This window comes from Melanotaenia boesemani, chromosome 8, assembly GCF_017639745.1.
Source record: "Melanotaenia boesemani isolate fMelBoe1 chromosome 8, fMelBoe1.pri, whole genome shotgun sequence".
Lineage (NCBI taxonomy): Eukaryota > Metazoa > Chordata > Actinopteri > Atheriniformes > Melanotaeniidae > Melanotaenia > Melanotaenia boesemani.
In genome coordinates this window covers 31693296-31708896 of record NC_055689.1, presented here as the reverse complement: position 1 = coordinate 31708896, position 15601 = coordinate 31693296, and the positions used below count along the sequence as shown (strand labels likewise).

General features: G+C 40.2%; 1 protein-coding gene, 1 long non-coding RNA gene and 1 pseudogene across 2 annotated transcripts; all 3 read right to left on the bottom strand.

Annotated features, from left to right (window-relative positions):
- Window positions 1-458: 458 nt before the first annotated feature.
- Window positions 459-13574, bottom strand: LOC121644030 (annotated as a pseudogene).
- Window positions 1097-2219, bottom strand: LOC121644059 (tripartite motif-containing protein 29-like). The gene has a single exon (XM_041991758.1). The coding sequence runs from the start codon at window positions 2129-2131 to the stop codon at window positions 1097-1099; it is 1035 nt and encodes a 344-aa protein (XP_041847692.1). The 5' UTR covers window positions 2132-2219.
- LOC121644077 lies at window positions 9575-10934 on the bottom strand. Its single transcript, XR_006011218.1, has 3 exons — window positions 10772-10934; window positions 10577-10653; window positions 9575-9698 (listed from the first exon to the last, which is right to left on the bottom strand). It is a non-coding gene; the product is annotated as an uncharacterized LOC121644077 (long non-coding RNA).
- Window positions 13575-15601: the final 2027 nt, after the last annotated feature.

The following is a 15601-nucleotide window of genomic DNA, read 5'->3' as shown; positions in this document are numbered from 1 at the left end:
TTCTCCATCAGATTTACAGAAACACTGAAATGAAGACAAAAGAAAATACTTTGTTCATTCTTTCAAAGTTTATTTGTTTGTAAAAATTGACTTTGTTCTGACATTAAACATGATGAATGATCTCATTTATTCTGATCCTGGAAATGAGCCTTTCTGAACATCATCATTAGAAACCTTGTTTGTTTGTTGGTTTAGAAAAACAACAACATCTGATCTCTAGAACAACTAAAAGTAATTGCAAGTAGAAAATGATTTTTACATTTCCAAAGTGTTGAGAGTAAAATAATGTGTGATGAAGGAAGGTCTGCTGGTTTCTCTGTTTGGCTCCATGAAGTGGAAGAGAAACAACAACATACAAATACATCAATACAAATATTCAACATATATTTAGAGAACAGAGAAGTTCAGATTTTCATGTTGATGGAAATAAAAATCATCATTAGCAGTGATTTCCTCCAAAAAGAAACAAACAGGAAAAACCAGCAAAAAAAAAAAAAAAGTCAAATAAACAACAGAACAGCAGAGCAGAGACATCACAACAATGAAGTCTCAGCAACAAGCAGAGAAAATAACTTTACTTCACTTCACACAACTCAGCACTGGATCCAGAATCAATCCAGAGTCCAACATAGAGCGGCTGAGTGAATGTGGTCTGGACTCTGTGGAGGAGAGTCCTGGTTTCAGAGACGCTGTAGAAGGACAGAATACCTGCTCTGTGATCCAGATACACTCCTACTTTGGAGGACCAAGGACCTGAGATGGAGGTAATGATGCTGTTATACAAGAGCTCATAACGGTTTTGGTAACAATCTAGAGACCAAGATTTGTCATTACATCCAAATCCACTTTTATATCCTACTCTGCTGATATTCTTGTATGCGACTGCTACATAAACGTCTCCTCTCATTTCCACCTCCCAGTAACAACGTCCAGTCAGACTCTCTCTACTCAGAACCTGAACCAATCCAGTGAATCTGTCTGGATGACTAGAATAAGACTGATGTTGATCCATTCTTGTCACCTTTAAGTTTCCCTCTCACAGTAACAGCAGTGTGTGTGCTGTGTTTGGATCCAGTGTGATTTTACATGAATATCTTCAGAATTCAGCTCTGCTCTTTGGTTCTGGTTGTGACAGTAAAACATCCACATCAGTGACTGTCGGTGAGATGTTTGTCCATCTGTCTGTCAGAATGTCCTGTAGTTTATCTCTGAGCTCTGACACAGCTGCTGTCACATCCTCAAAGTATCTCAGAGGACGGATATTGATGCTGGATGAGTGTGTAGACTCACTGAGTGCTGACAGTGAGGGGTAGTTGTGTAGAAACTGGATGTGATCCTTTGTGTGTGAGAGCTGCTTCAGCTCAGCGTCTTTCCTCTTCAGCTCAGTGATCTCCTGCTCCAGCTTCTCCTGAAGCTCTTTGACTCCACTCACTTCAGTTTCCTGCTGGGATCTGATCTGCTGCTTCACATCAGAGCTTCTTTTCTGGATGAGACGGATCAGCTCAGTGAAGATCTTCTCACTGTCCTCCACTGTTTTATCAGCAGAGTGATTGATGGCCTCCACCTCCTGTTGAAGCAGCTTCACATCTTTCTCTCTGTCCTGGATTCTCTGCTGGATTTCTTGTCGACTCACCTCCAGCTCTCTCTGCCTCTCAGTCCTTTCTGCTGCAGCTGAGACTGTGTCGTGGCCTTTATGTTCATCCATGGAGCAGAGATAACAGATACACTTCTGATCAGTACGGCAGAACATCTTCATCACCTCATCATGACGAGAGCAGATGTTCTCCTGGAGGTTCTTGGAGGGCTCCACCAGCTTGTGTTTCTTGAATGTAGGTGATTCATAATGAGGCTGAAGGTGTTTCTCACAGTAAGAGGCCAGACAGACTAAACAGGACTTGATGGCTTTCAGTTTTCTACCAGAGCAGAAATCACAGGCCACATCTTCAGGTCCAGCATAGCAGTGATCAGCAGGAGCAGCTTGGAGTCCAGTCTTCTTCAGCTGCTCCACTAAAGCTGCTAACATGGTGTTTTTCTCCAGGACAGGTCTTGGTATGAAAGTTTTCCTGCATTGAGGGCAGCTGTAGACTCCCTTCTGATCCTCTCCATCCCAGTGGGTTTTAATACAGTTCATGCAGTAACTGTGTCCACAGGGAATAGTCACCGGATCCTTCAGTAGATCCAGACAGATGGAACAAGAGAAGGTTTCTCGGTTTAGCTGATCTTTCTGCTCCGTTTCACTTCTCAGTAGCAGTGACCCAATTTTCAATGTTTCTGCAGTGAATGTCACCTGACAGCTTTTACACTATTAAGACTTTGAACTTGAACAATATAGATGTGAGTAGGAGGAAGAAGACGGAGGGTGTGTCAGATATCTTACCACTGGAAGGACCTTTAACCTTAAAGACGTTACAGTAAGTCATAAAAATGGAGATGTTTTACTGTCTGTACAGAGATAAAAACAGGACAAAGTAGAAATTAATTTAAAGATTCCTCGTGATTATGTTGACCTTCTGACTTTCAGTAATTTATTTAGAAGAAAACTTACTTCAGACAAATTCCCACGTTGGAGATGACAACAGTCTCACTTTGAATTTGAAGTTAAATGTGAATTTAAAGTGGAATATTCAGGACTTCACCAGAAGAAACTGCATCTTGTAACTCCCAGATTGAAAGATGAAAATGTCCTGGGAAATATGAGGACAAGTGGAAAAAGAATTAAGAAATGAAGAAACAGAGAAATAGATTTCCACTACATTTAGTTTTTAATCACATACTCTAAATGTTATCAATCAATCACTTCCATTGATAAAAGAAAAAAAGATCCTCCTCCATCCAAACAGGAAGTGAAAATGTGCTGTAGAAAACAAAAACATTTCCCTGTACGATGATGTTGTTGGATGTTTGAAAGAGCATCTTGAGGAGCATCCTACAGACTTGCTTTGCAAAATTTTATTTACTTTACTGAGTTGAATGACATCAAATTACATTTTTATTTGTTTTGCTTTTGCCCAACAACCACATCTTTTTAATTGCAGACACTACAAAGTCCTCTTAGACACTGCCAGACATATTTCATCTTAACAATATACAAGGCTGCACATGATAAATTCAATACTTTATACACTGCTGTGTCTTTATGGTAAAAACAAGATGTGTTCATATGAAGGGCAGCTTGAGAAAAAGCCTTTATGTTCTTAATGGGTTAGTCTGGATCATAATGAACTAGACTTGGACTGGACTGTGTCTCAGCTCAAATCAGACCTGGTTCTGGTGCTGAATGTCTCCTAATAAATCCATGTGGACTTTCTGGTGACTCAGAGCTCCATTTAAAATGAGCTGAATGTGTGTTGCTGAGTACAACTAGGGCACCTTTGATGAGTCTTTTGTCAACCCTCTAACATCTGAGCAGGATCTAGCAGAACTGGAAACCTGCAGCAGAAAACACAAGTAGCCAGCTGTGACCAACACATGAAGCCAAGACTCCTCTCATGTTCAAGAGCTGGAAAAAAGCCTCTATTAGGAGGCCAGTGTTGCTCTAACTGTCTGACTATCATTGACATGTGACATTGTGATGATCTAGATGCTCACTGCTTGGAGTTTACTTTGGGATCTTTCTGTCCTCTAGTGGTCAGAAGTTGTTAAACACAGATTCAAATGGGATATTTATCACTTCTCTCAGTCAGATAAAAATCAGAAGAAAACCATAAAAAACAGTTTTATAGGGAGACTTTCAGATGGAAACCAAACCCATCCAAAAGCTGCAGTTTGGTTTCTAAAAGCTTGTCTGACATGTCCTCCTTAAAGACTAAATAAGTAGCATTGACACTTAGTGTTTCAAATCAGAACTGCACCGGAGAGTTTGTCGCAGGTTGCCGGTTTTTGACGGTTTGAGAGGATTCACACAGAGTAAGTTGCTATGCTTTGCAATGCATAAAAAGGCTGCGTTGTTAGGCAACCGTGGGGAGTGGCATATGATTGGTTAAGGAACCAGGAAGTAGGAAAGAGCTACATAGTGCACTGAAGTTATTTCATCACGGAACTCTTACTTTGAAAGGAAAGAAATTGACATAAACTTTGTTAATGTAGAGAAACAGATTGTTTATAGGGAAGCTTCCTTTTATCCCTCACAACAAATAAGAACATTTTTAATTATTTTTACAAAAAAAATCCTAATTATTTAACCTTTAAAAGAGACTAAATAAAGTTTATTTACAACCACGGCTAAACAAACATCACCAAACTACCATTTCTTCATGTTTCTGACAGAAAGCATTTTCTTTCATTCTAGTAGGACTTCATTTTGTCCTTCTGGTCAGCCATGCTCCCCCCTGTCAACCCCTTGTGAGGGGGTGATGTGATTTTTCTCATTGCTGAATGGTGACACGCCTGAGTCCTGCCAGCCCATCATGAGCCACAACAAATCCACAGACTGGAAGCTCTGCAAGTAACTAAACTGGATGTCTGAATATATTTATGTCTCAGTCAGATTTCCATGTACATCATTCTGAGACCTGCTGCATGTTTTCATCACATAAAAATCCCTCATCTACATCAATGTTTTAGGACTAAAAACTAGGTACATATAAAATTCATAATAGGAAATAAAAAATAACAAGTTTCCTTCCTTTAAATCTTTATTGTGAACAAACCAGGCATAACGAGTATTTAGAGCATATTGAGTATAAAAGCTTTCATTGCAGTGTGATTGTCATTAAATCATGTCTGTGGAAGTCTGGCTGTTAGATGGATGAATCAGCTTCAGATGGAAGGAGAGTTGGGAGATGTTACAGCAGCACTTGGAGAGTTTGACGACTAAATCCAGTCGGCTGTAACACATAATATCAATCATGTCACACAGAAAGTTTATCCACAAACTTTACTCAAGTTTACTGACAAAATACAGATTTTACTGCAGAAATTTTCATCTTTATGAAGCAATAAAATCATACATTCAGGCCTGGATTACAGCTTTGAAAGTCCTTCTTTTTCCAGACATGTTTTTACTTTTCCAGCATGAATCTGATCAGTTTTTGGAAGTTTGCATCATGTTGCAGCGTTTGAATAAGATTGATGAAACATTAAAGCAGACGAAGTTATTAAATGTTTTACAAGCCTAATTTAGTTGTAAGCAGATATAAACAAACAAGGAACAATAATTATTAATGAGACGTTAACTTTTTGTTACAACTTTTGCTCAACATTTACATTTTTTACTTCAGTATTTGCTTCTACACTACGTCTTTGTCTTTTATAACGGGCCCTGTGCTGTTTTAGGCTCAGAGAGTCAGAAATTGTTGCTGTGACTCGGTTTTTTCTCTCTTGGAAGCAAATTTAGTTTCATCCTGAACAACAAACAACCACAGATCCTTCTAAATATTGTCTTTCAGTCTGAACTAAATATGAACATTTCTGGGGGGTTTTGACTGAATATTTACGCTCAATTCATTTACATGTCCCTTAAACTTTTTCATGGTAAAGATGGTTGAACAGAATCAGAAGCTGTATTTCATGACATCTTTGTCTTTTAATAACATTTTTGGAAGCAGATTCTTTCTTCTGCTTTTCACTGGCTGGAATATCACATTGACTGGAGTCATTTCATGTGAGACCAGTCAATGTGGCACCATGTGGTTTTGGATCAGGCCGGTTCTGGTCTCAGCATCAGGCCGGGCTGATTCTGACTGAGGTGACAGAACCTCCATGTTTGTGAAAGTGATCACTCTGAAATGTTGCTGTTACCTCTACATGAAAAGGAAACATGGAAACACAATCACACAAAAACTGTCTGGGACCAGAACACCCCGGTCTCCCCTCTACATGTCCTTTGTGACCCGTAACCCTCCCCTGCAGAACTTTTCATCTATCAGTGGCGTCTGAGGAGTTTGGAGAAGAACCCAGAAGAGGCTGGCTTGTCGGCCTTGGCCTGTTCATCCTCTCTGAGCTTCGTCTTCTCCTCTCCCAGCCCCAGCTCTCCTTCCAGCTGCTCTAACTCTGACTGGTCCAACAGCTCAAAGTCCTCCACCTCGCTGTCCGACTCCTCGGCCAGCTCCAGCAGCCGGGTCGACTCTTGGAGCCTCGACCGCTCGGGGTCTTCGTTCAGAGACATGAAGCAGACTGCTGCTTCTATTCTCTCCTGGATGGCGGCTGTGACAGCGGTGGTGATGACGTCACCTGCCATCTGGTTGACCAACTCCAACGTTTTGTCGGAGGACTGGTCTTTGTGAAGAGAAGGTGTGAGCTTTGATTTGATTGGCTGCTGGGGCTGAGATGGAGGTGAGGGAAGGCCAAGGCTGAGGTCATCATCATCGTCTCCGTTGGTCGTGCCGCCGTTATCGAGGGAAGGAAACTCTGGGAGGTCGCTGGTGAAAGCTTCTTCTTTATCAAGATCTGTGAAGTAAAACCACATGTAACCGAGACAGGAAGCAGAATCAGACTTTAAACTAGTTGGGTTTGATAAAAAGCTAACAAGCGCACCCTCTGAGTTCTCCGTCTGTGGCGTGTGTCCCTCTGACAGGTTGAAAGTACCGTTGTCTGTCCACGTCACGTCAGACACCTCAGTGTCCGATACAGACATTTCTTTACACACTGCAGAGTCCAGCTGGTGGAGGGAAAACACAAGGAGGTCAGAGCCAGGACTGAGCTGCTGATTGGAGGACTCTGATCTCAGTAGGTGGCATGCAGGTTAGCTTCCTGAACAACACTAAGATAAAGGAAAAAGACTATAACAGCATGTCTCACACCATTCTTACATGAAAAGATAAATAAGAGAGATAAAGCAAATAAATTTATCTCAAAGATTTACTCATTTTATTTGGAAATTAAGATAATGATCACAACTAAAGGGGTTGAACTACAAGAAGGTAACATAGCAGATGTTCAGGACAGTTACAAATACGCTGGGATACCACAGGCTAATGAAAACCATGAAGAAGCTGCAACACAGTCAGCCACAACAAAGGTCCTACAAACAGTAAGGCAGGTCTCAAAGAATCAGCTTAACAGAAAGAACAAAGTCCAAGCCATCAACACGTATTTCCTTCCAGTCATCAGACATCCAGCTGGTATAATAGCCTGGGCAAAGGAGGAGATGGAAGCCACAGACCAGCTCCTCACAATCGATGGAGGGTTTCACCCCAGTTCCATCACCCTGAGACTGTGCACCAAGCAAAAGGAGGCAGCCTGTCCAGGTCTTGGGGAATGCCCCTTTGTCTGCATCTGATCTTTGCAGCTTCACACATTTACATGATCACACTCACCACTGAACAATATTAATTCCTCACATTCACTAATGTGCTAATTTAAACAGCAACCGTCTTGTTCTGCAGGTTTAATCAGTAGCAGCTTTATTTGTTGCTGGTGTTGTAGTTGTTATGATTCTTTTCCCAGTTTGATTTCTTATAGGTGCTCCTGATAATTGTCTGCTTTATTTTCTTATAGAGGATATAAGATGTTTTATTTAAGTTTCTTTACAGGTGTAGCAGCTGGTTTCTCAGTTTTTTTGCTGTTGCCTCCTATCTGCTGTATCTTTGTCTCCTCTTTCCTTTCTTCACTCTCTCCTTTTTTTCTCAGCCTCCTTCCTTTGCTTCCCCTTGTCAGGTCAATAAGAGGGACAAAACAACACGAGGGCAAGTGGTTTCAATAACTCCTGATGTAAAGTGCATTTCAGAGATAGACACTGGGTGCTGTGGAAATTAAAGGCAGCCATTTAATTAGATGTATACCAACACTAATTATTTTTTACACAAGAACATACCTGAGTTTCTCAGATTTATGTCACAGGGTGACAAAGCTTTACTTTACAACTTTCCATCCTTGTTACAGTCTAAAATAAAAAAGTAGGAAAGACTGTGTCAATCTGCAGCCTGATAGTGACCTGACTCATCCCTCTGCTTAACATCAACTTCATTTAAAGAAGATGATCACAAGGTTGTGGAGTTTGGACAAACAGGGATTTTAGGAGCAATATTTAACAAACCTTTGGCACACATAGATCATGTGTGGTGAAGTAAGGAAACAGGATCAGATTAATTCAATTCTCTGATGGAATATTAAATAAAATAGTTTGGAAGAAGCTGTGGGCTGACTGTCAAAGTTAGATGTGGGTCTGTGTATTTCTATGTGAAGAGAATATCCATGCTGTCTGTAAACTAATATCTACTGACTCAGCCCCAGTGATGGGATTTCAAAAGAGCATCAAATCTGGATCAAGCTGACTCGTAAATGTCGAGTTTTAACCAACTTTACAATAAAAAATGTACTAAAATACCAATTGTTGCTCTTTAGTTATAATTTTAACCCTTCTGCTCGGCCAAAGTCAGCGGCCATCTTTGCTATCCTAAAAAATAATAAATCTCTTGTTGCATTGAAAGATGCCACTTCCACATGAACGTATGTAAAACATCCCATGTCAGAAACTTGTAGTTTTTTACATCTACAGATGTATGTATTCACCAGATTTACTCCATGTTTACAGAAAGTGCTCGTTCTCATGTGATTCTGACAAGGCAGGTTGTCAGATGACAGTATTTTGTACTAACAAGCAAATGGAAAAATGCAGTACTTTAGTCACAGATTGTATATTTACCATGGTTTTATTTGACTTTCTGAAAAAACTCCCCAATGCCAAAGTCCAGCTGTCTGTGTGTGTGTTTTGGAACTTTGGTTGTTTTTGTTATACATCTTGTTGTCTTTTTAGGAACTCTTAATTACTGTCGGCTTAGTTTACCTGTAAAAGCTGTAGGAAATTCTCTGTACAGGTGTAGCAGTTGGTTTTCTGGTGTTAGGTTGGATTGAAGGGTCCTCTTTCTTTTTTCCACTTTTTATTTCTCTCCAATACTGTCCTTTTTTTCCCTGTCCCCTCCGGTCAGGTCCAGCAAGGTTACATAAATCCCATGATATGAAATAAATAAGTAAAAACAATATATTTAATAAATAAAGAAATAAAAAATGAGATTATCAAGAGGAGCCCTATACCCATAAAGCTCCTCTTGGCAAAGCAAATTTGTTCAGCACAACACAGCAAACAGACCATCATTCTGTTTGCTACAATGCTGGACAGGACAAGTAAAAAAAACAAAAACACAGTAAACTATAAGTACTGATAAAGTATTGATAACTTGTGCGCGAGCATGTGTGCGAGTGAGCGTGAGTGCGAGGAAGTGTTTACCTACTAGCGTATTGGTTGAGGTTAAAAGGGGTGGGGTTAATTTGCATATATTCGAAACATTTAGATTAAACATTTAGATTTAGATATAAAAGTTTCTAGAGATGTAATATTGGAATGAAAACTTCTTTTCAAAATAGGATTTGGTACTTTATTTAAACCAAACCTACAAGCAGCGGTCTATAATGTGATAAAATCAGATGTAAGAGATCAAGTGTATCAGATTAAAACTGCTACCGGTCCCACACTTCAAAATACACATTATTAACATTTATGAAATGTTAAAGAAAAGGATGCAGCTCACTGATTATTATGCATGACTCCAGACATCAGATGGATTTTCCACATCAGACCAACTCTTCCACTACAACTAGAAGGACTCTGTTTCCTAATGAGGGACATTAAATAAAACACTTCTGTGAGCCAACAGGTTTCCTTTCTCAGTCAGAAATGTCTGAACAGGAAAGTTTCTCTTCAGTCTGACAGAGATTTTCATTCTCTTCAGTAACGTCTGCAGCAACAGGTCCCCACACATCTAAAGACCAGAGGAAATGTTGCTTTCATTTACTTCATTCAAGAAAATATTAACATCATAATTAACATATAAATCTAAATTTCACAGCATATAGGCCTCATACAATATGTCATTTAATTTCATTAACAGCGAAATCACTGATGAAAAATCCAGATTACATGTGATGGATTAAAATATTTACAACATGATTTCATCCAGAGAATAAAACAGTGGCTGCGTTTAAATGTCTGGAGTCAGATTTTAAAGATTAAAACTGAAACGTTTCTTGATAATTTCACTTAAAAAGTTGATAAAAACAGATGTTTTCTTTTCTGTGAAGTGGTAACAGACAGAAAGTAACTGGTAAGCAGTGTTCTGTGTTAAGTATAATTTAGTAGGAGAGACATTTTTCTTTTTATCTACAGTGGAACATTTCTGAAATAAATAATATACTAAATGAAACTGGTAATGTGAGGAGATGAAGTTGTTTATGTAGCTCTGCATTAGAAACTTCTCAGCAGGTATCTGATGGTTAGTTTCAGCTCTTTCATTAAATCTGATCTTCTTCAGCTCCCAGAACTCTGCAGCGGCTCCGTTGTAGCCACTGAACCAAACCACAGAGCGGCTGTGTGCTTCTGACTGGTTCTGAAGTCCACCAACCTTTGTTATGAACATTCCCGGGACTGAAATGGAGAACCTGGAGGCTGAAATACCACAGTTCCCAGCTTTGGTTTCCAGTCCTGCACCACAAAGCGGTTTGATCTACGGTACCATGTCACACACCAACAACTAGATAACAGCAGACGTTTGTTGTAATAAATCAAATAAAAACTAAGTAACTAAAGAGAAAACCTGTCAGAATGTAAAACATGTGGACAAAGTGAGTTGAGGAGCTTTACCCTCCTCTTCATCCCTGTTAGCAGGATGAAGGCTCCCTCTTGTGGTGTGCATCAGTTTTCACATTCCAGTTGTGAACCTGCAGGAAGACGTGGAAAAACTTCACTGAGCCTTTGGCAGCTTCAACAACATCAGTAAAGAGAGATTGAAATATCTGTAATATCACACTGTGTCAGTTTGTTCACAGGAGTCACAACCTGCAACACTGATGCTGCATTCAGGGAACCTGGGAAAGATGGGAGAGAAGACTTTCCAGCTTCCAAACAGTGTTCACATCAGCTTTCAGGCTGGAAGTAGAACTTGTAGATGTGAGATTTAAGTTTCCAAACACTCTGACTTCTTCATGTTAGATGTAGAATAAAGGAAATAATTCTAGAAGAAAAAATGCTTTATTTATTACTTTCTGCTGTTCCAGAAAAACTGCTTCAGTTATTCCCTCATATTAGTTTGATATTTTCTCCATCTGATTTCACAGAAACACTGAAATGAAGACAAAAGAAAATACTTTGTTTATTCTTTCAAAGTTTATTTGTTTGTAAAAACTGACTTTGCTCCGACATTAAACATGATGAATGATCTCATTTATTCTGATCCTAGAAATGAGCCTTTCTGAACATCATCATTAGAAACCTTGTTTGTTTGTTGGTTTAGAAAAACAACAACATCTGATCTCTAGAACAACTAAAAGTAATTGCAAGTAGAAAATGATTTTTACATTTCCAAAGTGTTGAGAGTAAAATAATGTGTGATGAAGGAAGGTCTGCTGGTTTCTCTGTTTGGCTCCATGAAGTGGAAGAGAAACAACAACATACAAATACATCAATACAAATATTCAACACATATTTAGAGAACAGAGAAGTTCAGATTTTCATGTTGATGGAAATAAAAATCATCATTAGCAGTGATTTCCTCCAAAAGAAACAAACAGGAAAAACCAGCAAATAAAAAAAGAGTCAAATAAACAACAGAACAGCAGAGCAGAGACATCACAACAATGAAGTCTCAGCAACAAGCAGAGAAAATAACTTTACTTCACTTCACACAACTCAGCACTGGATCCAGAATCAATCCAGAGTCCAACATAGAGCGGCTGAGTGAATATGGTCTGGACTCTGTGGAGGAGAGTCCTGGTTTCAGAGACGCTGTAGAAGGACAGAATACCTGCTCTGTGATCCAGGTACACTCCTACTCTGGAGGACCAAGGACCTGAGATAGAGGTTCTGATGCTGTTATACAAGAACTCATAAATGTTTTGGTAACAATTTAATGACCAAGATTTGTCATTACATCCAAATCCACCTTTATGTCCGGCTCTGCTAATATTCTTGTATGCGACTGCTACAGAAACCTGACCTCTCATTTCTACCTCCCAGTAACAACGTCCAGTCAGACTCTCTCTACTCAGAACCTGATAGTATCTAGTGAATCTGTCTGGATGACTAGAATAAGACTGATGTTGATCCATTCCTGTCACCTTTCTGTTTCCCTCTGACAGTAACAGCAATGTGTGTGAGCTGTGTTTAGATCCAGTGTGATTTCACATGAATATTTTAAGAATCCAGCTCTGCTCTTTGGTTCTGGTTGTGACAGTAAAACATCCACATCAGTGACTGTCAGTGAGATGTTTGTCCATCTGTCTGTCAGAATGTCCTGTAGTTTATCTCTGAGCTCTGACACAGCTGCTGTCACATCCTCAAAGTATCTCAGAGGACGGATATTGATGCTGGATGAGTGTGTAGACTCACTGAGTGCTGACAGTGAGGGGTAGTTGTGTAGAAACTGGATTGTGATCCTCTGTGTGTGAGAGCTGCTTCAGCTCAGCGTCTTTCCTCTTCAGCTCAGTGATCTCCTGCTCCAGCTTCTCCTGAAGCTCTTTGACTCCACTCACTTCAGTTTCCTGCTGGGATCTGATCTGCTGCTTCACATCAGAGCTTCTTTTCTGGATGAGACGGATCAGCTCAGTGAAGATCTTCTCACTGTCCTCCACTGTTTTATCAGCAGAGTGATTGATGGCCTCCACCTCCTGTTGAAGCAGCTTCACATCTTTCTCTCTGTCCTGGATTCTCTGCTGGATTTCTTGTCGACTCACCTCCAGCTCTCTCTGCCTCTCAGTCCTTTCTGCTGCAGCTGAGACTGTGTCGTGGCCTTTATGTTCATCCACAGAGCAGAGATAACAGATACACTTCTGATCAGTACGGCAGAACATCTTCATCACCTCATCATGATGAGAGCAGATGTTCTCCTGGAGGTTCTTGGAGGGCTCCACCAGCTTGTGTTTCTTTAATGGAGCCACATCATAATGAGGCTGAAGGTGTTTCTCACAGTAAGAGGCCAGACAGAATAAACAGGACTTGATGGCTTTCAGTTTTCTTCCAGAGCAAAAATCACAGGCCACATCTTCAGGTCCAGCATAGCAGTGATCAGCAGGAGCAGCTTGGAGTCCAGTCTTCTTCAGCTCTTCCAATAAATCAGCTAACATCGTGCTTTTCACCAGGACAGGTCTCGGTGTGAAGGTCTGTCTACATTGAGGGCAGCTGTAGATTCCCTTCTGATCCTCTCCATCCCAGAAGCTTTTAATACAGTTCATGCAGTAGCTGTGTCCACAGGGAATAGTCACCGGATCCTTCAGTAGATCCAGACAGATGCAACAGCAGAACTTTACTCGGTCCCGCTGATTTTCCTGCTGCGCCATTTTCCTCTTCACAGTAACTGTCAAACAGTTTCACTTTCTCTGAACAGAAAGGATGTGTGCGCTCTGAAGGACAACAGATCTCACATGAAGCAGGAAATGAGTCTTACCAGCAGCTGCATGTTCCACCATGTTGCTCACACCCATCCTGATGAAGAGAGATCTGTGGAGGGGCGGGAACATAGAAACACCTGCTAGGAGTGGCTACAGGAACTAACATGTAACATGAAGCGCCTCATCTGCAGTATCAGTGCAGACTTTGAACAGATCTACTTCTGTTTCCAGCCTCTTCTACTGTTGTTTACAATTCTCCTTTAGAGACTCTCCACAGAGACGATACTGACTCTCTGTTATCTGCTGAGGCTCAACAGCTGCTTTGCTCAACTTTCAACATAAACTTCATGTTTAAATTCATTAAAAATAGACTTTACCTGTGTTTTATTAGGAAATAATGGAGACACTTTGCTGTTGCTGCTGATAATGAAATCAGTTTTAGGATGTGACACAGACGTTCTTCCAGTTTATTCAGGTTTAGACACAAAAACAAGTGGCTCAGGTTGAAGGAAAAACCTGGTTTGGAATAAAACATGTTCATCATTAAATGGAATTTTCTTTAATCTGCTGTGCACCTTTGACGAAGCATAATCCGTTCTAGTTGTTTTCTCTCTTCTAAAAATGCCTCATACTCTGCTTCCTGTGCAGCTATTTCTGCAGCAGCGTCTGCTCTTTCTGCAGCGATGACGACTCAGCAGAGTTCTGGCTTGCAAGTGAGGGTGCTGTGGATCTGTATATTGAGCGAGCATAGTCTCTGTTTAGCAGCTCATGGAGACGTTGCTTCACTGCTTCACTGTCCCCGTCTATGTCTGCTATCCTTTCATAAGCAATTTTAATAATGTCTTTTGTAACTGCTTCACAGGCATCAACACGCTGCCTTGCTTCACTAGATAGAGTGAAATGATCACTAATTTAACATAAATGTCAGCAACTGTAAATTTCTTTCTCTAATGTATCAATAAGAGCTGCAGTTTGGCGTTCAGGAATGTCTGATTTTAGCTGCTCTCTAGCTTTTCCAGCCTGACTCTGTCACGATTATGGACTTTATGCTGGTGTTTTTTGGGTTTCTGGTTATGTTTAGTTAGTTTTTCCCCTTGTGTTCTGTGGTTTTCTGTTCCTGCCTCGTTAGTTCACCTGGTCTGATTAGTCATCCACTTCACCTGTGTCTTGTTATTCCCTCAGTGTATAAGTACCCCTGGTTTTCTGTTCTTCCTTGCCGGATCCTCATCATTATTTCATCACCATTCATGGATGCCTGTTCCCTCTGGTTTCTGTTTTGGAAATAAACCCTTTTTTCCCTGCACCAATTCTGCCTCCTGCCTGCAATTGGGTCCTCACCTCCTCCAACGCCCGCCATTCATGACAGACTCTTCCATTGTTCATGAAGTTACATGAGCTTCTTCTCCTTTTTGAAGCCTCCTCTCTCTGAAATACAGCCATTTTTTCAGTGAGGTTCCTCTGCTGTGCAGATCTGTGAAGCACCTCCTCTTCGCCTGTCTGACAGTCATTTTCATCAGTTTGATTTTCAGATGCTTCCAGACCATCAGAACAAATTCATGCAGCTTTTATTTATTTTAATCAGGAGCTGGTAGGACCGATGAGGTGAGCTCTTACTGTAGCATCCCTGGATGAATGATGGTCGCTCGCTCTGATGTTACACAATTTTTATTAAAGAAAATCTTCGCAATGAACCATGAAAAATGTCAACACACTTTAAGAGCTATAGAAAGAAATAAAACTGAAACATCTAATCATATAACTGCTCTTATACAAAATGAAATTCTGTGTCATTCATATGAGAAACAATTACGTCTAAAGTTTAGTTCAGCTGTCATTATTATACATTTACAAAACATTATAAATCATGAAGTATAAAACAACTTGTGTCTGCTGTCAGCCAGGAGCTAAATAATAACTGTTAGTACGTTTGTCGTTCTGCATAGTTTGTTCTGTTCTTTCCCTCGTTTTTTCTCTTGTGTTTCCATTTCTATGGCACCGTTTACTTCAAATTAAAAGCACAAATTTCCGATTGAAACAGCTTCCTTTCTAACACAGTATATGACTTATAAAGATTAGAACAGTTTATTAAACTGAGTCATTACTGAAGGTCATTTACAACTTTACACACCACTGTAGACGAACACAACAGCCGACAGTGAAGGCCGAAGCAAAGGGACCTTTTGAGGTATGAGACAGTGCTTACTGCTCACTTTTTTTCTTGGCATTTTTGAGCAGACATCCCCCCTTTCAAAATACGTACAGAGAAGGGGAATGGATGTTATCA